We start from the raw sequence: 27,974 nt of genomic DNA on the forward strand, positions 1-27,974 counted from the left end.
CATAAGAATTAAATACTATAGAAACAATATTCTATAACAATAGTTACCTGAATGTGTAAAATATGCAATTTAAATACATTTGTACATGCAAACAAATACATATCACATACCCATGTATTATAAAGGAAAAGACTGAACATTTATCTAGAGGGAGATTGATTACAACTGATACACTTCAAGCTCTCAATGTCTTTCTCTGTTCTAAAAACTGAGCTATTTTTTCTGAATTGGTAGAAGATGGAAGCCAGAATGAACAGAGAGAAGTATGACAGAAGGAATCATTTTGGTTTTATGAGATTAAAATGCTAATATAATCACTGTTGAAATAAAAATGTAAGAGCAGTATCAGTGAGTAATTTTCCTTAAAATTACATTTTTTCCATAATAAACCCCTCATAAAGTTTTTTGCCCATTTTCAAATTGCATGGTGTAGAAATTTGGCAGTAAAGTTGGTGGCTTGGTTGCTGTAAGTAAGATCAAATAACAGATTTCTCTTTTTAATAAACCAAAACCATATTGTAAATGTTAAGCCATTTTAAGTGTGGAGTAGCGAATACATGACTAGCTGTGCCTCAGTTTTCAGGATGAAAACACTTATTCTTTCTTTTTGATGTTGTGGGATAAAGATACTGTAGTTTGTTTCTGCAGTGTATTTATGACCTATGCAGAAATAAACCTTGGTGCCATCTCTAACTTCTCTCATGTATCATTATTTTGATTGTAGGCGACTCTTGAGTAGTGTTGAAAAGAGCAGACAGAAATATAAACCAGCCTCCCTCACAGTGGAATTCATCCCTTTCTTTTACCGTAAGTACTATTGAAAGTGTGTGTGTTACTGATTACCTTTCAAGGACCATATTTCTTGGTGCCGTAGTTCTAGTCCCACTGTAAACATTTGATAAGTGCCAAAAGCCACTTGCTTCCTTTCCAAGGTGAGGGCTTATTGACGTTTGATCTACCTCTTTTTGTACCAAAGAATTTGGCTTTGTTTGGAGTGCCATCATGCCATCATCATCCGTGGTATTGTGGACTTTCTTAGTGTGGATCATTCAAGCATTTTCATGGTGCAGCGTACCATATTTTAACAAAGAAATGGTCTCATGGCTCACCTACTGTCTCATTTGCTGTGGCACATGCAACCTGCCTCCAGGACATACAGTAATTGTAGGACACTCTACAAAGTTTTGTCCTGTTCTTCAAAGGTAGGAAGTACTATGCAAAAGAGCTTTGTGGATGAATGGCAACAGAATGTCCTGAACTCAAGGCTCTGAATTGTTAAATGCGCTCAGCTGCATGCGGCCAAAACATTTGTTGATGTCGCATAACTGCCAATAACTGCCTCCTCTGTTAGTTTGTATCTACTGAGAGATGAAACCTCCCATGTTCTGTTCTTGTCCGAGCTACTTTTTTTAGTCATCTCTTAGGCTTTGTCTACACCAGAAAGGGTTTGCATGACACAATTATGTCAGCAATGCAGGTGCAGCTTGTATCAGCAAAAATAGTTATTTTGCTGGTATAGTTTATATCAGTTCCCCAAACAAAATAAACTGTACTGGCAAAAGGACACTTTTGCTGGTACATCTGTGTCTACCTTAGCGCTTTTGCCGACATAGCTGTGTTGGTTGGGGAGGGTGATTTTTTTCACATGTCTATCTGATATAGCCATGCTAACAAAACTTTTAAGTGTAGGCCAACTGACTTCAGCCTTCTAAAACAGTTTTTTTCTCAGATTTTGTTCAGATAGTTCTTCCTATTAATAACTTACAACAATAAGGTTTTTCTTTTTATGCATAAATAAGAAAATGATATGCTATACATGAAAGTTTAAAAAAAAAAGCTGTATATGCAATGGATGTTCTCCCTGTTTTAGGCCCAGATTCAGGAAAGCCTCTTTATTCAGGACAGGGGAGACTGAATTGAATCCATTGGCGCTTAAGTGCATATTGAAGTGCTGTCCTGATTTGGTGCCTTAATGAATGCTCCCTTACATTTCTTTCTGATAATAAAATCAATAAATCCTTGTGAACAAATCTCCGCTGTTGCCCAGTTCATTTATCCACCCATCAAACTTCCTTGAATAGTTGAAGATGAGTTTTGTGTTTCTTCATTTCTCATAAGAAGGAATTGATGGTATAGGCAGTTACTGCCTATTATGCCTCCCCAGCAGGTAAGAGGAACAACTGGCATATGAGTCATATTCTAAGGTTGAGGTGTTTCAGCCTAATTATGGGCAGAAACCATGTATTGAAGAGTGGGGATCTGGTATAAATGCTACCTTCTGTAAACAATGATTGCAGGTAATTCTTTTTTTTTTTTCTTCTTTTTCTTTGTATGTATGGCAAAATGCACTAGTATGTAAGAGCAAAAGAGACTGCTTAGAATGAACTGGGAGAAATAAAAATAGCTACCAACACTTCATCAGGTTGGAGTACTTCTCCATATACTGTTAAAGTGGGCTGATGGTTTTAGTATATGCTTGGCACTAATGTTAAGCTAGTTCCTCTTACATAGACGTGTTTTTTATTTTAGCCTGCATTGAATTATTCTAGTATTTTTAATTTGTTTTTTGTTTGACTATTTAGGCTCTTTAAAAGTGACATTTTAACTGCTGGCTTGTGACATTATTGGAAGTTTCTTACAGGGCTAATTCCAAACAAAATAATCCTTTGTGGTTTAGGTTGCAGCTCCTCTGTGTGTCTATGGTTATTGCTATAGCAACAAGTTCCAGGTTAACATTTACTGCTCAGAAAAATTCCTAAGGCTGTTTGTAAGTGGTTTATGTCAAGTTACAGTATGAACAAAGATGCAGGAAAAGGGAACTGTGAATACCACTATTGCAATCAATAGTTTTCCCAGTGACTTTATAACCGGAGCAAGATCAGGCAGTTTGGGACTGTTTCAGCTGCACTGAAATCAGTGCGAGCCTTTCCATATTGGATTTTTTTAAGCCTGTTTATAAGTGGTACTTCACTTTCTTTTGAGGAGAGAGATTAAAAGATATGAGTCTCCTTATTTTGGGACACAAATCACTTTTTCTCTTATTTCAATAGAATGCTTTCAAGAAAGTGAACATCTCAAGGAAAGCCTCAAGTGTTGCCTGCTACATCTTTTTGGAGCCATTGTGGCTGGTGGACAGGTGAGGAGAATATTGGAAAATATTATAAAGTAATCTCAGCTATTACAACCTGTAGGGTTCATCTTCTGTTCCTCATGAAAATTTTATGGTTTATGGATTATAGGGTATCTATCAAAAGACAAGAGTGTATTGCAGAACAGACTGTATCAACAATATGAATATGGATTAGTTGGTTGTGTGTATTACTAGGATTGGGACTTCATTGTGCTTAGTGCTATGTTAGACTACTAAGAGACAGTTCCTGCCCCAAAGAGTAGTCGGGAGTTGTAATAACTGTATGCACGTGTGTATATGTGTCCTTCTTCCATGGACATAGCTATCGCCTCTCGTGGAGGTGAATTAACTACACCAACGGGAGAAAATCTCCTGTTGGCGTGGTAGCATCTTCACTGAAGTGCAACAACAGTGGTGCTGACACAGCGTTTTAAGTGCAGACCTGCCCTAAAACTAAATATGTTTTTCTCTGCTGGCACAATGAGCATAGTGTACTGAATTAAAGAAGTGTTTATGTCTGCTCGGTGCCAAGAAATTTAGAAAGGAGTGCAAGAATAGACTGGAATTGCATTGTGCTTCCACTAAATCATTTGGTCTGGCATTACTGAGGAAGGAATTTGAAGTATACCTGTGTAGCATAAGTGGCACAGAATATATGTGTGGGAAAGGGAAATGAGATCAGATGAGGAGTGGGATTAATCACTGATTTGGATTTGATTTGAACATCAGTCTCCTGTTCAGAATTTCTTGGATACAGCTTTGAAAAAAATGTTGCTGTCTGATTATGTGATGCTATAATGTGTCATGCCCATTCTGTCAAGTCATGTGATAAGTATTCAAAAGCAGCCTGCTAGCCGGGGCTTGGCGTGAGTGAGCACCATTTTAATTTTTTTTAAACAACTGACAGGAGGGAGGTATGGGAATTTCTTCTTTCTGTGCAAGTCTAGTCCAGTACAATCTGACTGCAAATTATAAGACGACACCTGTCGAGGCAGAATAAGGCACTTTGATGCTTACCCGGTTTATCTTGTAAAAGGTTAACAGAGAGCACTGTGTCTTTAGAATAGTAACCCAACCTCAAACAAAAACACCACCGGGAGCTCTGGAACAATGTGCAGAACAGAAGAGGCCTTAAAAAGAAAATCAATTCTCCGTGAGCAAAGAGAATTTACATGGTCCTTGCTCACCACTGTAATACAGTATGTACTCCAATCACAGATAAAGATTGCTCTGGGTAATACAGGAAGGCTAGTGTTCTTAAAATGTTTATCATTAGTTAATTTTGTTTTAGGTTAAAATTCTGAACTAATTGAGAAATTTGGGGATATGTGCAAATGGGGGTCTGTATGAAAGTCTGAACTTAAACTGTACTCTAAATTCTGCTATGGCAAAAGATGTTTTCCACAATAGAATATGTATATTATCAGTATCACTTTGAATAATTCAAATGCATACTAAAATTAAAAGCCTGTAACCAAAATAAGTAAACCTTTCACATTGAAATCAATGTATATTAGACATATGGCTAAAGAATATTAATTTAAAAACAGGAGAAAAAAAAATCCTAATCCCCCTCCACCCCACTCCAAACCGTGCTATTTCACCTTTAAGGTTACAGATTTAAACACCAAAAAGTCAAGATATGCAAAAGCTGAGGTTTAGACATTGCATACATTTATGTATAACATGAGTGGGTTAATATTACTAGAAAATTTTTATTGCATTTCTTTCAGAAATTTTTTATTAAAATATGTAACCCTAATATGTCATTAACAGGGTTTTTTTGTCTGTACATACATTATGTATTCACGATATATAAATATATGCTTTGAAGCCATTAGGCCTAATTGAGTAGAATGACCAGGATTTGGCCCAAAATATATATTATTCAACACAATCATAGTTGACTGAGGAGCTAAATTAAAAATGCTCTTATTAGTACTATATTTATTAGAGTTCAGATATCTTGCATGATGCAAAAATGAAACTTGTTGATTTTAAGTATTGGAAGAGGCTAGATATCCTCAGATTAAAGTACAATTCTTTTTATTGTGGATTTCAGAGAAATGCTCTTCAAGCCATATCTCCTGCCACCATGGAAGTCTTGATGCGTGTTTTGGCAGACTGTGACACTTGGGATGATAGGGATCCTGAGGAAGTGAGCAGGAAGGCAGAGCTGACTCTTAAGTGCCTGACAGAAGTAGTGCATATCCTTCTCACCAGTAGTTCAGACCAGCGGCAAGTGGAGACCAGTACCATACTGGAGAACTACTTCAAGTTGCTTAATTCAGACCATTCAGCATTGCCTAACTCCAGGAGATCCAGGCAGTGGGAGAATAGGTTCATTGCACTACAAATCCAAATGCTGAGTGAGTGATATATCCGGACAATTCCTCTAAATCTGTTTTGTTAAAATTTTCATAATTTTTTTTAAATGAAGTGATTTAAGCAAGTATAAGTATAATTATTCAAGTGCGGTTTCTCTGTTATTTAGGTAAGAAATTGAGAATTTTTTTGTTGTTGAAATTGATTCAAATATGTTCCAATTTGCTTTTAATTCAAAAAAATATTAATCAGAATGTACTGGTTACTTTTTGGCTTAAGGATGTCAGCCTACAAACAGTTTAGGGGCAACAAAAAAAGATCAGAAGATCTAGTACCTGTTATGGACTTCCATTGAGAAGTTATTTGACAACAACTTCCACACAACAGTATCTGGGAGATTTCAGTTAACCCCTATAAAAGGGATAAAAAGGGAATACCTGGAATATATGAGCGATTCCAATGTGGTAGCTATTTGTAATTTTTAGTTGTGTAATTGGAATTATTGCACAGAACCACAGAAATATAGGACTGGAAGGGACCTCGATAGGTCATCTAGTCCAGTCCCTTGCACTGAGGCAGGACTAAGTTTTATCTAGACCATCCCTGACAAGTATTTGTCTAACTTGTTTTTAAAAACTTTCAGTGATGATTCCACAACCTCCCTAGGTTGCATATCTTAGATGAGACAATAGTCTTATACCATAGGATATAATTCATTGGTTTGCATTCATTTATGATTTGTATTTTTTAAAGTTGATGTAGAGAATGGGAAGACGTAAATAAGGGCATTTCTTGCCCACCAATACTTGCATTTTCTCAATGTTTTGATATCCGTGTGAGATGATACTGACTGTTGGCAAATGAAATAGGACTGCTTCAGAATGTTGAGGAATAACTGGCTGATGAGGAAGCAAATATTTATACATGTTTTAAATAAGAAGGCATGCTTTTTATACACGTGCAAATGACAGTGATTTTAAACTGAGCCTCAGAACAATTGAAGCTATTCTGTAGCTGAAGTTTCCTCCAGATACACAGTAGACTACATGTTGGTTTCTGCTGCTTCAGAATGTTTTGCTCAAGGCCTGGTGTTTTATGCTGGAATTCACTTCCTTGTTTATCAAAGCATTCATCATTTTTAAACTGCTTCTCAGTGCATAAAATTTTTCCATGGAGCCTTCTATGTAGTGTTTCTAAATTTGTCAACAGTATAATGTTAAAAAAAAATGCTTAAGGATTAGTGTAACTATTTATTTTTGTGATTTTTATTTTGATAGACACCATCACAGCCATGTTAGACTGCACTGATAGGCCTGTTCTGCAGGCCATTTTCCTTAACAGTAACTGCTTTGAGCATCTCATCCGATTGCTGCAGAACTGCAAGGTACATTTTTTCCATAATTAATAACTTCTTATTTCTGATCTCAGCAAAATGTCGTGCTTCTTGTAAGAGTTCAGTTTTGTAAATCATCTTTGTGTCTTGGCTCTAAATTAAATATAATCCTTGTGAGTATCAAGTATGACTTGTACCACTGACCTGGTGAATGTTTCAGAAGCTATAAATATGTGTAATTTATGAAGTAGAAGTACATCTTGTCTTCAAAATATATTAACCATAATAATACAATATGCTTGTATTGATGATAAGGCACTAAGTAGTGAATGCTCAAATTTCTCTTTGAGAAATGCCTGTATATACTCCTAATCCGTCTCTAACTTTTGTTTAGCTTGGTGTCAAAATCAGTCTTTCATACTATGAGAAGTCACTTATAACTGTTAGCAGATGGTGGATTGATTTCTAATTTCAGGGATGCATTTCTCCATTTCATAGAATCGTAGAAGATTAGGGTTGGGAGAGACCTCAGGAGGTCATCTAGTTCAACCCCTTGCTCAAAGCAAGACCAACTCCAATTAAATCATCCCAGCCAGGGCTTAGTCAAGCCGGGTCATAAAAACCTCCAAGGATGGAGATTCCACCACATCCCTAGATAACCTATTTCAGTGCTTCACCATCCTCTAGTGAAATAGTTTTTCCTAATATCCAACCTACACCTCCCTCACAGAACAAGGAGTGAAGGTCTCAAGTTGCAGTCATCTACCACCACTGAGAACAGCCTAGCTCCATCCCCTCTGGAACCCCCCTTCGGGTAGTTGAAGGCTGCTGTCAGATCCCCCCTCACTCTTCTCTTCTGCAGACTAAATAAGCCCAGTTTCCCTCAGCCTCTCTTCATAAATCATGTGCCCCAACCCCCTAATAATTTTCATTGTCCTCTGCTGGACTCTCTCCAATTTGTCCACATCCTCTCTGTAGTGGGGGGCCCAAAACTGGACGCAATACTTCAGATGAGGCCTCACCAGTGCTGAATAGAGGGGAATAATCACTTCCCTCAGTCTGCTGGCAATGCTCCTACTAATGCAGCCCAATATGCCTTTAGCCTTCTTGGCAACAAGGGCACACTGTTGACTCATATGCAGCTTCTCATCCACTGTAATCCCCAGGTCCTTTTCTGCGGAACTGCTGCTCAGCCAGTCGATCCCCAGCCTATAGCAGTGCATGAGATTCTTCCATCTTAAGTGCATGATTTTGCACTTGCCCTTGTTGAATCTCATCAGATTTCTTTTGGCCCAGTCCTCGAATCTGAGTAGGTCACTCTGGACCCTATCTCTACCCTCCAGCATATCTACCTCTCCCCCCAAGTTTAGTGTCACTCGCGACTTTACTGAGGGTGCAATTCATCCCATCATCCAGATCATTCATGAAGATGTTGAACAAAACCGCCCCCAGGACCAACCCCTGGGGCACTCTGCTTGATACCAGCTGCCAACTAGACATCGAGCCATTGATCACTAGCCAGCTTTCTTAAAAAAAAGAAAAAATAAATAAATCACTGGTGTTCAGTTGCAAGGGTTTCAGAATATTTGGTCTGAATTCCTGCATAGCTGAGATTAGGAATGAGTTTAATTGGTTACAAAATGCTCTTCTTGGACGCCTTTTCTTTCTAGAAAGGACATAGTATTCATATTTCCTACTTTCTCTGGTTCCATATTAATCCCAGATGACCATTGATTGTAAGCCAGTGCCTTTCACTGAAGTTGTTATGCTTTTATAAGATAAATTTTTCCCAAATAGAAAAGGACATAAATAGGAATACTGCTTAACTTCCTGGAGTTTTATATTTCATTTCTATTTTGTCTTCACAATGCATGTTGTTGACGTGGCTGTCTTGAACACTTCTAGATAATTTCATGCTAGCTAGAAAGTGTGAATTATTGTACAATATTCCATTTAGTTAGAAAATATTTGAATGCAACAGTACTTTAAAATGCCCACGTGTACATTTTGACCTAGTCTTTTTTTCTTTGATTTAAGTCAGGGACAAAATTCTGATTGACTTCAGTGGGAACCGCATTGAGTGTGTTGTATAGTTTGTGTTTTTAACTTCTTTTAAAAGTACTTTATTTGTCCTTTCCAATGTTTTTTGCACTTCCTTTTGGGAGTCTGTACCTGTTTCTCTACTAATCTTATACTCTTTGCAATGCTGCTGTAAAAGAGAGATTTATGTTTTTCTAGTCTGATTCTTACATTATCATACAATGGTATTATTTAGCTGGTTCATGGGCACTCTAGGCCTGCTCCTACTCCCATTGACGTCAAACTCCCATTGACTTCAATGCCAGCAGTATTATGGCCTATGTTTTAACCATTCTTCTCTCCTTGAATTTCACTCTACCTTTTTGTCATCAGAACTGTTCACCAAGTTACATCTCTGTATTGTATATTGGCTTGTATATTACTATTATTATTACATGGAGGGTTTCTTTGGTGTTGTCAAATTTGTGCAAGTGGTTTGCTTTTTTACACTCTGAATGACCCCAAGGACAGGGTCATGTGTTTTCCACAAATAGTACAATGCTCTTCAAAGGCTGACAACAAAGATGAAGTCAGTTGTAAGGTTAGTACATTTCTTTTGTCAAATGCCTCCACTAACAAGGTAGAATCTTGCTAAAAATAATTTTCCTCATTCTTGAAAATCTGTCACACTTCTGGGTTCGCTAGTGACACCCCCAGTGTATAACACCACAGATAACAGAAGAGTCAGCAGTTGTTCTTGACACAATAGAATGTGTTGTGTGTCTATGAACCTGGAGACCAGGAGACTTGCAGAGAGGGGAAGGAGTGAAAAAAGAAGTCAAAACTGATATCTATTGTGAATACTCCTAGGAGCCACATAATAGAGGCATATTTCTGATCTTACCTCAGAATTGTCTTCAGCTTTGCAGATCGTCTTCAGAGAAGATAGACGAACTTCAGCTAAAGAATTCAAAGCTTATGGAAGAGAGAGGTCTTCTCTTGACTTTTTTGAGGGGCTGGGGACCCAAATCATGAGGTTTTTTTTTTGAAAGCTGTTTGTCCACTTCAGATGTTGATCTGAAACCCAGTTTATCTGATCTGAAGCCCAGTTTATTCAGGAGTGTCCCCTGAAATGTTGAGGTAACTGAGGTTTCACTTTATATCTGTTGAAAGGAGTTTTATTCGTACACTAAGAACATCTGCCACCACTTCTTCATATATCTTGAACATTTTATATTGATGGGAAACTTTGCTTAAATATAGATCAGATTTGGAGAATAGCAGTAGTTACTATGCTGAGCCTTACGTGGGCTGAAGAAAACATTATTATTCTATGAATCATCATCTGGATACAAGAATTCAAAACCAGAGAGAGCCATGTACTTGAGCATTTTAATAAATACATGGTTTTAAAATCTCTAGTTGCTTATTTTTCTCATTATATATCTGTTATGGGAAATGAGTTAGAATGAGTTTGTTTTTTCTATGTCTATTCTTGCCTCCTGTTCATAATTTATCTTCAGTTGCTAATGCTCTAATTCTCTCAACATATTATAGCTATTCTGTAGTGTTACCAAAAGTATAACAGCTTTGGTCATGACAGATGCCTTTCAAACTAAGCAATGTTTCTAACTTTGTGGGGTTTTTAATACTTTTGTAACACAGAGTAGTATCTTTGATTGTTGTCTTGTGTTTGCCCTTGATTACTGAGTGGGGTTCCATATACTGAACACACAATCTTCAGTGAGCACAAAAGAAGTGGTTTTAAAAAGTAGTTTTTCACGTACCCTTTCATTTTTCTGATGGATAATTTTTCTCTGAAATGTGACAAGCTGTCAGTCTCCTCTGTTTTCAGAAGTCTTTTTTTAATTACTTGGTCTGATAAACTATGTATTTCTAAGAGCTTCTTAACTTGCAATCTAAAAGCAGAAGAGGGCAAAGCTTCAGAATAGATACAGCTTTGGGTGACTGAGTTAAAGTTCTTGCCAAGCTGCCAACTCATCTGGATGACTGAAAATTTCCCACCATCCTTCCAGTCTTGAAGATTGTGTCCCTCGCAAAGCTGCTGCCATCACTATCTCTGGATTCTGAGTTGTTGATTTGCAGGCTTCCTTAGATTGTTAGTGTCACTTAAGTCCTCCTACAAGATGAAACATAAGTAGAGAAACTAGGAGGCTGTGCTTCCCCCTTCCCTTTGTGTTTCTAACGTCTTACAGTCGTCCCCCCTCCTTTTTTTAATGTGAATGTTGAGAGCCTCCAGTCCTGCACTTAGTCACCATGCATCTAAGAACACTGGGCCAATAACAAAAATAACTTGTAATTAGTACCATTTCCGTGTCTCAGCAATTACATCTTTTGTTTTTTTCTGGAAAACAGAATAAGCTAATGAATATTTAACAATAGTTTGATGTAATATTGGAAGAATTAACAAAAGACTGATATTTGTTAAGAATTGTGTAACTCACCAGTGTGAGATCATGTATGCTGTATGTGAAACATAAATTCATCCCAGGCTTCACGATAATAGCTGCAGGTAATGTTTAATATTCCTCTTTCCGTTATTCTTGTCTCTGTTTCTAACAGCTGTTTTTAAATGCTAACAATAAGGTGGCAGACAAGAGTGAAAAAGACCTTGCCAACAAATTACTGACCGAAATGAATGGGGACCAGGTACCTACACAATTTTGCTTCACTTGAAGCCAAGACAGAGTAGCAGTCAGTGGGAAAAGTGATTCCTGTACTTTACCTTATCCAGATGGATGAATTCTGACTGCTGCACAGACCTATGCTTGTTGTCTTTGGAAAGTAATCTTTTATGATAAGCAAATTACACCCATGACTTCACATGTATGGAGATGCTTCAAGTTTTAAAAATATTAGGTACAAATTGTGCTCCTTTTAATCTGAGGAGGGTGAAGTACAGGAATAGAATCCCAATATCAATGCTATCAACCTGGTGGTGATTTCGTTTTTTCTTTTTTGCTTCTTTGTCTCCGCACGGTGGTCTATTGGGTTCTGGGGCTTTGTTTGTGAATCTGTATGGTTGTAGTTGATGTCCTGATTCTTTGCTTGTCATCAAGAACAGATGTTCACAATACAATGGACAGGCTGAATGTGGGAGGTGAGAAGAGTCTGTTGTCTTGAATTTCCATTAGCATAATGGAAAACATCAAATGCAAATTCTTATTGTGCCACTCCGTATAGTAGTATGGAGGATGTTACTGATTTGTTCTCATTTAAATAGATAATGCATTGCTGAGCACAGGAAAGTATGTAGTCTAGAAATCTTGATTCTGTTTAAAATAGCCAATTCTATTGGTAACTCAGTGTGAGGATCTGCATGTAAACATTTATTCACTAACATTGTCTTCTGATTTTGACTTCTCATTGTCCAATATGCAATATAGTATTTCAGAGACTGTAAGGTTGACCAGTGGAACTATGCAAATGAACAGACTCCATGTGACAAAGGGACCTGCTGGTATATGGCACATAATTTTCTGTTAATAAATTATCATGAAAAATATCAGTATTCAGAGGAATTAACTAATAGAAAACATAAAAGGGAAAGGATTATTTGAGACTCATTGGGTTTGGAAGCAGTGTTTCATCCTCTGGGATGGATGTAAGAGACGATGAAGTTATTGGACTGTGCTGGTATAACTAATCACTTCTAATGTGTGTGTGTGTTGCTTTGGTATGTGCAGGAGCCTGCACTGAGATTAAAATGATGATCATCTCCATTTGTTTAAAGAACTGATTGTCAGAAAGCTATACACTCTGCAGTGCACACATACAGTACAAGGGGTTGGTTACTTCCTTTTCCTCCCTCCCTCTTGAGATTGTCCATTAACAGCATGAGGAAAGTTTGTACATTTGTCCATCAGAACCTTTTACTGTAATGTGTGTGAATGCTTCTTTCCTCTTCTTGAACTACATGGCTAGTTTTCTGTCATTGTGTCCTTTCTTGTAGGTTGTGGTGTCATGAAATCCATGTTGGTGGGGAGATGATTGTAAAGCATGTTAATTAACTTTGGTTTTCATCCAGGCAGAAGTGCGCAGAATATCCTTCAGAGCAGAATTCTATTTAATATGTTTGTAAATAACACCTGCCTCTGTTGCTTTCAGGTGTTTCAGGGACAACTAGACTGCTTGGCAGTATCCACCATTCAAGCCCTTACAGCAGTGTTGCACAAATCTCCAGCTGCGAAGGTAAACATACACACTCATAGGTCTGTTTATGGCAGCCATCTTTGTCATTTCTTGTTAAACATTTTAATGTAAAACCTTGAAGAATTGTTCTTACGATTATTATTATTTATTGACAGTGTGCCACAACCAGATCAAGAAACACTTTGTGCTTTTCTTCCTCATGCTCTTCTTATGGACAACATCATAATTTGGGCTGGACATTAATTTAATTTTATGTAAAGCTGGAACATGATTTCTGGGATTAGAGCTAATTTGATTGGATAATAAAAGACAGAAATTTGAAAAACTGTGTGTAAAGTAATATTCTCTGACAACCTTTTCCAGCAGTGAAAATTGCTCTAAATCCCATAAATGTTTGAAGGGGCACCTACGTACTGCACATTTTATGTGAATTTTTCAACAGTGACTTTTTTGCCTCTCACTACTTTATTCCAGAGGCACTTTACATAAATCCTGTTTCTTCCAACAAATTCACTCATATTTAAAAATGTGTTTTCCACATTGTACAAATAACAATTGAAAATACCTGTGCAAAGGGAAGGGAATTCACTTAATAGGATGTAACTGCTGTTCATTAACTAGTAAATAGATGTATATAAATGTGTAGATTTTACTGCTTGAGAGTTGTTTTCCATAAATTCAGTGCAAGGTAACCAGTTTTCAGAATACTTTCCCATATTTAATAAAGTTTCTATCTTAAATATTTCTCTAATATGATTAATTTAAAGACATTTTTCTAGGAAAATATTTTACTTCTGCACCTACTTGTGTTTGTTTTATCTTTATTCTGTAGGTTCAACTCAATAGAACAATTGGTTTTTTGTAATAAACTAAAAAGACTAACATTTTGAAGTATATTAAAACAATTGTACTGGAGATTTTGTTTATGGTCTATAACAAGTAAAATAAAGCTCTTCTCTGTGCCTGTGCACTTCTGTTGTAATTTCAGCAGCTAGAATTAAAACATTTATTCAGCTACAGAAAATATTTTTGCATGACATAATATTATATGCAGTAGTGTCATGAATCTATAACTATAGGGCCTAATCCAAAACTCGTTGAAGTCAATCAAAAGACTATCCTTAACTTCTCTAGCCTTCAGATAAGGTTTGTAGTATGTTCTCATAAAGGGTAACCTAACAATAGAGCTAGTTTTGTGTTAAATGAGGCCCCATTATTGCAGGTAAGTAATTAGCCACTAGAGTTTAGTTGTGTCTGTCTTTTATTATCACCAACAGAAGTTGGTCCAATAATTACCTCCCCAGCCTTGTCTCTCTAATATTCTGGACTGACACAACTACAACCGCACTGTATACTTTTATTAATGTTACTATTTTTTTTTTCCTCTTCAGGAGGTCTTTAAAGAGCGGATTGGTTATGCACATATCTATGAAGTACTAAAATCTCTGGGTCAGCCCTCGCGAGAGTTGCTAGAAGAACTTATGAATATGGTGAGACATGTGCTTGCTTTGAACATTATCTAAAATGACTGCACTCCTAGACAGCTTTTCTGCCCCTATTTCGTTGTTGTAGGCCAGTAGTTCATCTTTGTGTTCTATGCTCTTTTTTTTCCAGGCTGCTGAAGGTGATCACATGTCCGTTGGAATTTTGGGCATTAGTAATGTCCAGCCCTTATTGCTGCTTATCCAGTGGCTTCCAGAGCTAGAATCACATGACCTGCAGATCTTCATCTCAAATTGGTTGAAGCGAATCTGCTGTATTAACAGGCAGAGTCGTGCCACGTGTGTCAATGCAAACATGGTCATCCGCATCCTTGAGACATTAAACTTCCACTCTTCACTCCATCGCACTTGTGCAGAGAACCTGATTGCCCTCCAGGGTTCTTTGGGAAGTCAGTCGATGAGCTCTGAAGAATTGCATCGACTAATGCGACTCTTGAGGACTAATGAACCAAAGCAGTCTCACCCTTACGTCATCACTGTGATGCGTGCAATTCTGGCAATGGCTCGGAAGCAAGGCCTGGACAGTGCCATGCAATATTTCAACTTGTCCCCCAGCATGGCAGGAATTGCTGTGCCACCTATTCACAAATGGCCAGGGTCTGCATTTTCCTTCAATGCTTGGCTATGCCTAGACCAGGACCAAGTTACACCTGACATCACCAGCAAGGGAGGAGGCAAGAGGAAGCAATTATACAGGTATGCTTGCTGTGATTACTTTGGTAATATGCATCCCATGGCATACTTGGTAGCAATGCTTATATTTATATAGCACATTTCATACCAAAATACTTGATAAATTGAATATCTGTTGAGTTTGTAAACAGGAATGGCTTCATCCACCACTGAAGACATGACTATGCTACAGGAATAGCCATGCAAATGCATGGTTAAGGGTTTCTGTATTGGGACAATTATACTGCTAGTGTGGATAGGAAAGTGCAATTCTATAACTATATTAAGATTAAATTATTTGGGTAATGCATATTAACATATGTTTTCATCCATGAAGGCAGTAAAAAAAAAAATAAAGGACCCCCGAATTGTGACGGGTAACCATGCATTAGCATAGTTCTTGTAGCGTATAGGGGCTATAAAATGTAACTGCCTCTGGTTTTAATGTAGGTATTCAATAGCAAACAAATGCAAAAATTCAGGATAATACCTGAAAAATATCCTTTTCTAACTGGAACTGCAGGGGGAAATTTCTGAGTTTGGAATTTGGCCAAGACAGCACTTTAACCCTTTTCTCATATAAGCAAAGCCGTAGATTGACTCATTTTAATAACCAGAAAGTGGTTGTTTATATCTTATCTGAACTACAGGCCCTCCAGCAGCACAGAGCTCCATAATATTATGCTGGGGTATTAGTATAGTACTGACTTGGTTAAAAGTACCATCTGCTTAACTCCCAAAACCACTTCTTTCATTTTTTTAAAAGGTCTCTCATTCAAATCCTGATCTAAACCCGTGTAGTTTCTGAAATCTAATGGTATTACAGCATAAGGAGAAATGGCTGCAGCCGGATTTGGACTTTATGGTGCTAGAATAGTAGTTTGCATTTTTAGTCATTAAATTGAATTTAGAATATGATGTATTCTAGTGTGTGGTGGAGACAGGGTATCCTATGTTATGCTGCATATCCTGCTTGCTGGATAAGGATTGGTGTTGGCTACTCAGATGAAGTTCTAAGATGCTTGATTGAAGGGAATATTATAGCAAATAGGAAATAGATAACAAGAATAAATGAATGATTGATTTAAAACACAGGTGGTTACTTTGCTTTGTTTCAGTGGAAAATGTTTTTTTAAATATACAACAGAAAAGACTGAACTCGCTGCTATCTCCATGCTTTGTGGTCTCTATGTGCATTATTAGGTGAATGGCAGACACCACTGATTTGGTCGACTTAATGTACCCACTCTACGCACATGCACTGCACTCATCATTTGAAAACTTCTTACGTCTACTTTAAGATGAAGTATGATGTGGAGCTGTCAAGTGGTGCCATTACCTGAGAAGCGAGGGCTGAACAATTCAGTGACCCCTTCGAAATATTTGCATTTTTTTCTATTAGTTTAATGATTCTGTGTATTATTTAAGATGTAAAATTGGATTTTTTTTGTGACCTCAATGTATCACAACAATTGTAGAACTGTAGGACTGGAAGGAACCTTGGTAGGTCATCTAGTCCAGTCCCCTGCACTCAAGGTAGGACTAAGTAATGACTAGACCATTCCTGACAGGTGTTTGTCTAACCTGTTCTTAAAAACCTCCAATGACAGTGATTCTACAACCACCCTAGGCAATTTGTTCCAGTGCTTAACTGCTCTGACAATTAAGCTTTTCCTAATGTCCAATGTAAACCTCCCTTGCTGCAATTCCTGGGCAGTCATTTCCCATTTTGTATATGTGCAATTGATTGTTCCTTCCGAAGTAAAGCACTTTGCATTTATCCTTAGTGAATTTCATCCTATTTTCTTCAGACCATTTCTCCAGTTTGTCCAGATATTTTGATTTGTAATCCTACCGTTCAAAGCACTTGCAACCGCTCCCATCTTGATACTGTCCCCAGACTTTGAGTATATGCTCTATGCCATAATAATTTATGAAGATATTGAATATAACCAGACCCAGGACCAATCCCTGCAATACCCCTACTCCTGAGGGAATTATGCACCAAAAATTATGCACACAATATTTTAAAATTCTGCAGATTTTATTTGTCAATAAAATGTGACTCCAGCATGGCAGTGAGGGGCACAGGCCAGTGGCTGCATTGAGGTGGAAGATCACCCTGAAGCCCCCACCTCCCCCAATATAGGGACTCTGCAGTGAGGCTGCACCTGACCCTGACACAGAGCAAGGGCTGGGTCTGTGCCAGAAACACCCCAGGGCCCTGCCCCTATGTACCAGGTGCACCAGGCATGGGTAGGGAGGCTGAGCCCAGCAGGATCCAAGTGTAGAGGGGCTTTGTGTGGGGGGGATCCAGGTGTGGGTTGAGAGGTTTCTGTGTGGGGCGATCTGGGAGTGGACAGCTCAGTGGGAGATCTGGATGCACAGGGGCTCATTAGGGCATTCCGGGTGTAGGGGCAATGGGACTCTGCAGGGGATCCAGGTGATGGTGGTCAGCTTCAGCGGGGGGTAGGAGGGTCTGGGGGTGGGGAAATGGGGCTTGGCTGGGAGGTCTGGGGGTGGGAATTCAATGGTGGGGGTCTGAGTGCAGGGGGAGTGGAGCTTGATGGGGTGGAGGTCCAGGAGCAGCTGGTTGGGGCTCAGTGGGGTGCGGGTCTGACCGTAGGGGGGCTCATTGGAGGGGTCCAGGTGTAGGGGGGTAGGGCTTGGCTGGCTAAGGGTTCGATGGGCCTGCTGAATGGGGGAGCCCCAGCTGCTTCTGAGGCAATGCCGCATGCCGGGATCCTACTTAGCCCCCGTGATTCCCCTATCCCCGTTTCTTCTCCATCCCCCTCCCCTCACACCCACATTCCCCTCCCCCTGCCCTATTCCACCCCACTTCCTTCCCCAGCCCCCTTCCCTCATTTTCCCCCACCCCCGCTTACCCAGCCCCACCGCAGGAACTTACTGGATTGAAGAGAATGCCACCTCTGCCCTCAACTCCTTCACCCTTACTCCCAGAGCCCAGCAATCACTTCTGGTCTGCTCAGGATTGTACCTCATATGTATATGAGTGCCCGCATGAATGATTAGCATGGGTTAGCAGTCAAAGAGCCAGATGATTTTCGACGATCCCTGTGGAACAAGTATTGCAAGAGGATAAAGCAAAATCTAATAATAAGTTTGTATAGGTATCATTGAAATGTAATACCACCAGTGACATTTCTAGTACAAGTCTTGGGCTTCTTCACCACCTCTGTGATGGACTTTGCTATTTCACCACTGGAAAAGCCTCCAGCAAGAAGGAGTGTTTGTGTCATGTGCTCTCAGGTGCTTTTTGAACCCTAGGTTCACAGAGGAATTTTACAGGTGACTGCTTGTTGGATGCCATGTTTAGAAACTTTTCCCATGGTGGCACAGAGGGCATCCACCAATCACCTGGTATTTCTTGCATCCAACCTTAGGTCATGTCCAGCACTGTCTTTCTGCAGTTTTCACAGAGATACCGTTGTCATATCTGTCAGACTTTGATTACAGAATTAGCGTTGTCAACTGCTTTAGGACCTGCCTTGAGTACTCAGGAGCCAGTTCATGGAATGTGGGAAATTTGTCTCCAGCTATCATTTGTATGACAGCCCTGGCATCTCTGATATACGCTGTCCTGGCATCTCCGTTTCTTTGTTGTATGCTCTTAGCTCATGAATTCTTTCTGCTTAGCACTTCCAGCTGATGCCCTAATTGAACTTTTGTTTTTATTGCTCCATCAGCATGGAAGAGGAACATAGGCACAGGTCCTATTGCGTGACTAAGAACAGTTCCCCTTGAATCATAGAATATCAGGGTTGGAAGGGACCCCAGAAGGTCATCTAGTCCAACCCCCTGCTCAAAGCAGGACCAATTCCCAGTTAAATCATCCCAGCCAGGGCTTTGTCAAGCCTGACCTTAAAAACCTCTAAGGAAGGAGATTCTACCACCTCCCTAGGTAACGCATTCCAGTGTTTCACCACCCTCTTAGTGAAAAAGTTTTTCCTAATATCCAACCTAAACCTCCCCCACTGCAACTTGAGACCATTACTCCTCGTTCTGTCATCTGCTACCATTGAGAACAGTCTAGAGCCATCCTCTTTGGAACCCCCTTCCAGGTAGTTGAAAGCAGCTATCAAATCCCCCCCTCATTCTTCTCTTCTGCAGGCTAAACAATCCCAGCTCCCTCAGCCTCTCCTCATAAGTCATGTGTTCTAGACCCCTAATCATTTTTGTTGCCCTTCTCTGGACTCTCTCCAATTTATCCACATCCTTCTTGAAGTGTGGGGCCCAAAACTGGACACAGTACTCCAGATGAGGCCTCACCAATGTCGAATAGAGGGGAACGATCACGTCCCTCGATCTGCTCGCTATGCCCCTACTTATACATCCCAAAATGCCATTGGCCTTCTTGGCAACAAGGGCACACTGTTGACTCATATGCAGCTTCTCGTCCACTGTCACCCCTAGGTCTTTTTCCGCAGAACTGCTGCCTAGCCATTCGGTCCCTAGTCTGTAGCTGTGCATTGGGTTCTTCCGTCCTAAGTGCAGGACCCTGCACTTATCCTTATTGAACCTCATCAGATTTCTTTTGGCCCAATCCTCCAATTTGTCTAGGTCCTTCTGTATCCTATCCCTCCCCTCCAGCGTATCTACCACTCCTCCCAGTTTAGTATCATCTGCAAATTTGCTGAGAGTGCAATCCACACCATCCTCCAGATCATTTATGAAGATATTGAACAAAACCGGCCCCAGGACCGACCTCTGGGGCACTCCACTCGATACCGGCTGCCAACTAGACATGGAGCCATTGATCACTACCCGTTGAGCCCGACAATCTAGCCAGCTTTCTACCCACCTTATAGTGCATTCATCCAGCCCATACTTCCTTAACTTGCTGACAAGAATACTGTGGGAGACCGGGTGTCAAAAGCTTTGCTAAAGTCAAGAAACAATACATCCACTGCTTTCCCTTCATCCACAGAACCAGTAATCTCATCATAAAAAGCGATTAGATTAGTCAGGCATGACCTTCCCTTGGTGAATCCATGCTGGCTGTTCCTGATCACTTTCCTCTCATGCAAGTGCTTCAGGATTGATTCTTTGAGGACCTGCTCCATGATTTTTCCAGGGACTGAGGTGAGACTGACTGGCCTGTAGTTCCCAGGATCCTCCTTCTTCCCTTTTTAAAAGATTGGCACTACATTAGCCTTTTTCCAGTCATCCGGGACTTCCCCGGTTCGCCACGAGTTTTCAAAGATAATGGCCAATGGCTCTGCAATCACAGCCGCCCATTCCTTCAGCACTCTCGGATGCAACTCGTCCGGCCCCATGGACTTGTGCATGTCCAGCTTTTCTAAATAGTCCCTAACCACCTCTATCTCCACAGAGGGCTGGCCATCTCTTCCCCATTTTGTGAAACATCACCACTTGGAACATCACCACTACATCTTGCTAAGGACAAGGCTCTGCAGGAAAAAAAATTCTTTGAACTGACAGCTGCTGTGATTTCTCTTCCCTTGCCACTTACATTTGGTTATCTTGACCATGTCAGTAAATATTTTGATGCCAGATTTCTTGACTGGGCTACATGTCCCATCAGAATCAAGTGCATGTCTCTCATCTCTCTCCATTTGTCCTTCACCAACATTTTTCTGTTTTCAGTAGAGACTTGTGTACATCCTATGTTACGTGCAGTCCAGTAGATATGTTGATAAGCACCACAGGACATGATTCATTGTCATACAGTAAGATCTGTAACATACTCTTTTTTTTCCCTCTTCAGTGAGAAGGCAAGACTAGTTTGTGGACTTTTTCTTCACTGTTTCTTGTTAGGCCACTTCTTTTTCTCATAGCCTTTGCATATTCATAATATGAAGCTGTGTAATCCCATCTTTAGCCCTAATACTGACCTATGCATAGGTGTCACTGAATTAAAAAGCTTTTAAAAAGAAATTATAATATTTCAAAAGATAGCACTGCACATAAGCTACATAGGCAATTAGAAGTTAAAACATTCTAGCAGGCAGACTAGATGATACATTGTATCTATAATAGCTTACAAATGAAGCATTACATTAAGAATTCATGTACATTTATATCTACCCACTATCCCATACAAACTATAGGCATGCATTCTACTGGTACACAGTCTTCAGTGTGGGACTGATTTGGTCAGCAAATTTCAACTGAAAACTATGGATAACTGTTATCACTTCTGAGATACTTTGACAGTTAAGAATATGTGATGTCAAAACATTTAATGGTAGTATGTTAAGGACAACGCAAAGTACTCCACTTAGGAAGGAACAATCAGTTGCTCACATACAAAATGGGAAATGACTGCCTAGGAAGGAGTACTGTGGAAAGGGATTTGGGGGCCATAGTGGATCATAAGCTAAATATGAGTCAACAGTGTAATGCTGTTGTTAAAAACAAAAAACCAAAAAAAACCCCAACACCACATCATTCTGGGATGTATTAGCAGCAGTAATATAAGCAAGACACGAGAAGTAATTCTTCTGCTCTACTCCAAGCTGATTAGGCCTCAGCTGGAGTATTGTGTCTAGTTCTGGGTGCCATGTTTCAGGAAAGATGTGGACAAATTGGAGAAAGTTCAGAGAAGAGCAACAAAAATGATTAAAGGTCTAGAAAACATGACCTATGGGGAAAGATTGAAAAAATTAGGTTTGTTTAGTCTGGAGAAGAGAAGACTGAGAGGGGACATGATAGCAGTTTTCAAGTACATAAAAGGTTGTTACAAGGAGGAGGGAGAAAAATAGTTCTTCTTAACCTCCAAGGATAGGACAAGAAGCAATGGGCTTAAATTGCAGCAAGGGTGATTTAGGTTGGACATTAGGAAAAACTTCCTAACTGTGAGGGTGGTTAAACACAAGAATAAATTGCCTTGGGAGGTTCTGGAATCTCCATCACTGGGGATTTTTAAGAGCAGGTTGGACAAACACCTGTCAGGATGGTCTAGATAATATTTAATCCTTCTTTAAGTGCAGGGGATTGGACTAGATGACCTCTTGAGGTCCCTTCCAGTTCTATGATTCCATGATTCCAAAATGTTGATATTTTCCATTTTTGTCATGTTATACAGCTGCACCATTTCTTGAGGGGGAGGAGAAACTTGCCCATGCAAAACCAATAAAAAGTCTTTTAATACATTGTTTGGTAGCTTTGACCAAGAAGCACCATATTAAGGTGTTAAAATTAATTTGAACAGTAAAAATTTGTAAGTATAGTCATGTTGCAGTGTTTCTGGAATTGTGCAAAAAATGACTTTTTCATTTACCTCATCTACAGGCTTACAGCACCACTTGACAGCTCCTCATTATACCTCATCTAAACATACATAAAATAAGCTTTCAAATTATGTGTGGTGTGCATGTGTGTAGGGTGGGTACATTAAACTCCAAAATTATGGACCTTTTTGGAGAATTGCTGCACACTTATATAGCTTTCACTTAATATAGATGCACCATCTGTTTGTTCTGTAAGTGCCAGGATTAATAACAATTGTAGTGAAAATGCTTCTTATAATAACCATGCTTGAGGGAATGTAACAGGCTTTGGCAATAATTTTTTCACATATTTTTCCTAATGAAGTGTTCAAGGTATAAAAAGAGCCTAAAGCCATGTCTGCACCAGAAGAGCTGGCAAGCCCTCCTATTGTAGCTTCTGCTGGCAAAGAAGTGCTTTTGTCAGTATAGCTTATACCAGTTGGTGAGCAAAATAAGCTATACCAGCAAATGCACTTTGATGCCAGTATAACCTCATCTACGTTTGGGCTTCTGCCAGTATAGAAATGTTGCAAAAGATTTCCCCATGCCCATTCCCATGACATTACTTTACCAGCAAAAATTTCAAGTGTAGACCTGACCAAAAAATTCCCTATAATAATTTCAAACTTCATGCAATTTCTGTCAAAATGGTTTCTTAAAAAGTGTTAGAAATAAAAGCACCAGTATAGAAGGATAGTTACTTTTGTGTATAATGTGAATTTAGGAAAATACTTGATTGGAGAAAAATGCTTCCTAATTTCTATAACAGGAGCCTCCAAAATGTCCCATGTAAACACAGTATTGGCAAATTATCACAAACCTAAAGGCAGCCTTTTATTTCGCCCTGCCAAAATGACACAGATTGTAGCCTAGGTTCATCTTTATTATAGAGGTGTTGCTTTCAGAGACTGCAGTCCCTGACATGCAATGCTTTATATCGAAACCAGCATAAACTGCATGGATTTAAGCTGAAATGTTGCATGCTAGAACCAAGGTTTGCACCTCTATGTAAAAGGTGTGGATGGCTACAAACTTCTTTAAGAACATTGGACCACTTTTTGTCCTGCACACCAGGTTTTAGGCTTCCTTGTACCTAGAATTTACTTGTACTTGTTGTTTGTTTTTATTAGGTGAACCAGAATGGCATTTTAAGGATCCTTTTACTCATTAGATATATGACTGAGATGGAATGTTTTCAGCTGTGCTGAACAATTTAAACAGGTTTTGCGCTGAATTCATGTACTGCTAGGTAGTTTATCAGAACTTTTGAAAAGTATCTCATGGATTTTTCATTCTGTAGCTTTTTTACAGGAAGTGGGATGGGTTTCGAGGCCTTCATTACCTGCTCTGGAGCACTGGTGGTTGCAGTTTGCACAAAGAGAGAATATGCAACAGTGATGCTGCCAGACCATTGTTTTTGTGATTCCCTCTGGGTAAGATCTGCTACTTGCTACTTAAATGTACTTTGTTTAGGACAGAATAGTCTTAGCTAAAGAGAAGCAGCTGATAATTTTAACAAGTGATTTAGTTTTTTTCTCTTGAATAAAGACACATTCCACTTCTAAGGATAAGGCCTAATCCTTAAACATGTGAGTAGGTCTTATTGTAGACTTATTTGTCTGATACGGTTTTGAGGGCAGGATGAGGGTGTGTTCCTGGGTGTGACTTAGCAGTGAGAGGCTTTTAGGAGTTGCTGTTTTTATTTATCAGCTGGCCGAGGTAAATTGTTGTCTCCATTTAATTAGTTAATGCTGCTGGCTTGTGGAGTTAATTTATTTTTTAATTAATATTTATGCTATTGGGTGGTTATTGCAAGTCTAATTATTGTCAGAGGGCTTAGAAGTTTTGTATATGTTTTTTTAATGGTAAATCTAAATAAATGTCAGTGTGGCTACTTAGGCAAATAATGATTATGTGATAGGATCTGTAATCACGGAATCATAGAAATGTAGGGCTGGAAGGGACCTTGAGAAGTTAATTTCAGCCCCTTGTATTGAGACAGGATCAAGTAAACCTAGATCATCCCTGCCAGGTGTTAGTCCAACCTGTTTTTAAAAATCTCCAGTGGTGGAGATTCCACAACCTCCCTTGGAAGCTATTCGATAACTATAAGAAATCCTTATAGTTAGAAAAAAATTTCTAATCTCCAGTTTAAATCTCTCTTGCTGCAAATTAAGCCCATTGTTTCTTGTCCTTCCTTCAGTGAACATGGAGAGCAATTGATTGCTGTCCTCTTTATAGTAGTCCTTTACATATTTGAAGACTGTGAACAGGTCCGTTTCTCCCCCCCCCTTCATTTCGTAAGACTAAACATGCCAGGTTTCTTTAACCTTTCCTTATAGGTCAGGTTTCCTAAACCTTTTATCACTTTTGTTGATCTCCTCTGGACTCTAATTTGTTCATATCTTTCCTAAACTGCCCAGAATTGGACACAGTATTCCAGCTGCGGCCTCACCAATGCCGGGTAGAGCAGGATAATTGCCTCCCATGTCTTAAATACAACAGTTCTGTTAATTTTTGCAACTGCATCACATTGTTGACTCATATTCAGTTTGTGATCCACTATAACCCCCAGATCCTTGTCAGCAGTACTACCATCTAGCCAGGTATTCCCATTTTGTAGCTGTGCATTTGATTTTTCCTTCTTAAGTGTAGTACTTAGCTCTTGTTTTTATTGAATTTCATCAAGTTGAATTCAGACTGATTCTCCAATTTGTCAAGGTCTTTTTAAATTCTAATAGTGTCCTCCAGATGCAACCCCTCCCATCTTGGTGTCATCCACAAATTTTATAAGTGCATTAATGATTACTGGTTATTGACTCTGCAACCTCTATAATGGGGCCATGCCAGTGTCATGGTAATTCTCTATTCCTTTGACCTTTTTTAAGGAGAAGAAATATAAATGCAGCTGGATCAGTTAGATGGCTCCTGAATGGCTGGGACATGTTACTGGAACTTCTAATGTTTATAAACTATAATTTAGTTCAAAGTCTGAGGCTTAGAAAATGTGAATAAATTACCCTGTTTGCACCATCCCATTCCTAAGGCTATATTTAGGGACTGCATTGCATTATTATGAAGGGTGTCACATCTTTTTTTCCCCCAAAACCATTGTTGTAATGTACACTTTTTTTAAAAAAAGGAGGGCGTTGATTGGTACTTGATCTAATCTTTCAGTGATGCTATAAAAGTTTGTTGTCTGCTATAATTTCTTCACCCATTTAATGGAAGCAATGTTGGGCAGACATGCAGAATTGTTTTGTTGCATTTTAATAAGAACGTAATCAAACTGTACTGTTATATTGCCTGTCCAGCACAACATAACTATTGTTCATATGCCTGGAAAGAGGCCCTTTGGTCAAAGCTTTGTCTACATCTACGTCAATGGACAACAGAAGATCTCTGCCCCACTTAGATTTCCTGCCATGAATGAAGTAAGTCTGTTCTTCCCCTCAGACCACTATCCTAGGGATTTCTTACAGAACAAAGGTTTGTAAAATGGCAGTCAGATAAAACTAAGAAATAAAAAGGGGAAATGGGTCATCTGTGATTAAATACATGATAGAAACTGATTAGCAGTTGTTTTCAATTTTCAAGTGTTGAGGATAGTTAAGCTCATCATGTTTCTTTGGGCCATCTCAAATACATCTACAAGCCCCAGCTATGGACCAGGACCCCCTTGTGCTACGTCCTGTACAAACACCACAACAAAAAGATGATCCCTGCCCCCAAAGAATTTACAGTCTAAGTACACAGCTTGCACTGTGCCAAACTGGTCGATATGTTCTTAAAGAGGACTAGATGTTGACCAAGAATTATCTTTCGGTGGTGGTTCAGTGGCTTCATGTTAGCTCCTTTTATGTGAGGTTTTGGATTTTTTTAAACAACTATCACAATTAGCACTAACTGCCTCCCTTATTGGCAGTCTTGCAAGAGAGGATGGTAGATTAATGCACAGTGAAAAACTACCTTGTCTCACTAAGAGGTGGTTCTCAATACATTTGGGAGCACACAGGAAGTTTGAGTAATCTTGCATGTGACACTGTCTGTGCTGTATTTGGTATGGGGATACATTAATAGGGACATTTCGGTGCTGTTAGCTGATCATTTCTACATGCTAAATACTAAATTAACCTTAATAAGCACAAACCAATATAATACCAAAATGATTATATGTAATATGTGGATGCTGTTGTAAACAGTTGCTCCTTTTTGTGGAACAAGTCCGTTTTAAACCTGGGTTACAATGTTATGACACTGAGCCATTATTTTTATTTTTATAGGCCCCAGTTCTGCAGTCCTCCTTGGTTTGGGGCATGTATTCATATGAGTAGTTCCACTGACTTAATTATGACTCGTTGCATGACTTACGTGCTTCCTGTAAAGGTTGAAGAATCAAGTACTTAGTTATTAAAAGCAAACATAACTGCTGATTGTAAGACAAAACTGTTGATTTTTTTGGATGCATCTGTGAGAGTTTTAGAAACTTTAAAACATTCATTCAGCTTCTTTTGTAAACATTGAGGGAGGTACCTCTTGCTGCACAAGTTGGCATGGGAAGATGGCATTGAAGCTTTTTATTAGTGCAAGCGATCAAGTAGAATACTTCATATTACAGGATTATTGTAGGAGATACATCTTGCTAAAGTACTAGGGTATGATCCAAGGGGAACAGTCTGCTGGGACAGAGGTGTGGCTAGAAGCCTTGATGCTCCCTGCAGAGACCAGTAACAGGCCAGGGGAACAAATTACTCCTGCTTGGAGAGGGATTATTATGCACTTTCTAGTGCATTTTGTGTGTAATGTACACCAACAATGTATTGCTGTCCTACACCTGTTTCCTCAGTCAAGGCAGATTTGCTCTGAAAGTTCATTAGATTTAGTTCAACTCACTTATTTTTTATAAAAGTCTCGAGGATGTTTGACATTTGGCTGTAACATTATTTTATTTTTCTTACCCCCGCGTCTCCAGCCTTTTACTTCTTGCTGCATTGGTTCAGCTGGTCAGAGGACAACCACTCCTCCGCCATCTCAGATACCGGACCCACCCTTCTCCTCCCCGATTACGCCTCATCGAACATCTCTAGGTGGGATTCTCTCTCCAGCCAGTTGGGGCGGACTGCTTGGGAAATCAGAGTTGGTCACCAAGTTGATCTCCGCGGGTACCCAGGACAGTGAATGGGGATGTCCAACATCACTGGAGGGCCAGCTTGGGTCAGTTATCATCTTCCATGAAGCCCTGCAGCCCGCTCAGGTGAAAGCTTTATATTTGGCAGGTAAGTGGTTGGTGGTGGTGTTTGTATAGTGGTAACATCTACAAGCCCCAGCTATGGACCAGGACCCCCTTGTGCTACGTCCTGTACAAACACCACAACAAAAAGATGATCCCTGCCCCCAAAGAATTTACAGTCTAAGTACACAGCTTGCACTGTGCCAAACTGGTCGATATGTCCTTAAAAAGAAACTGTCCGTTTTTTTAGCTGATTCATATCTTTTTATAGTAACATATTTGTTATAATATATTTGCTATATTTACACAGATTCTCCTATTCCCCTGTTATGTATCA

At 39.3% G+C, this 27,974-nt stretch overlaps 1 protein-coding gene across 6 annotated transcripts in view; it reads left to right on the plus strand.

Annotated features, from left to right (window-relative positions):
- The window catches only part of NBEAL1 (neurobeachin like 1), a 126,781-nt gene that overhangs the window by 34,660 nt on the left and 64,147 nt on the right, over positions 1-27,974 (plus strand). For 5 of the 6 annotated variants that reach the window (XM_073306480.1, XM_073306478.1, XM_073306474.1 and 2 more), the window contains exons 7-17: positions 725-807; positions 3,051-3,136; positions 5,193-5,499; positions 6,733-6,839; positions 11,391-11,477; positions 12,936-13,019; positions 14,372-14,470; positions 14,595-15,178; positions 23,708-23,840; positions 25,722-25,841; positions 27,380-27,683. In XM_073306480.1, the coding sequence (XP_073162581.1) occupies positions 725-807; positions 3,051-3,136; positions 5,193-5,499; positions 6,733-6,839; positions 11,391-11,477; positions 12,936-13,019; positions 14,372-14,470; positions 14,595-15,178; positions 23,708-23,840; positions 25,722-25,841; positions 27,380-27,683 (1,994 nt within the window). The remainder of the gene's footprint in view (positions 1-724; positions 808-3,050; positions 3,137-5,192; positions 5,500-6,732; positions 6,840-11,390; positions 11,478-12,935; positions 13,020-14,371; positions 14,471-14,594; positions 15,179-23,707; positions 23,841-25,721; positions 25,842-27,379; positions 27,684-27,974) is intronic. The other variant, XM_073306479.1, reaches the window with a different exon arrangement.

The sequence above is a fragment of the Lepidochelys kempii genome, chromosome 11 (assembly GCF_965140265.1).
Source record: "Lepidochelys kempii isolate rLepKem1 chromosome 11, rLepKem1.hap2, whole genome shotgun sequence".
Lineage (NCBI taxonomy): Eukaryota > Metazoa > Chordata > Testudines > Cheloniidae > Lepidochelys > Lepidochelys kempii.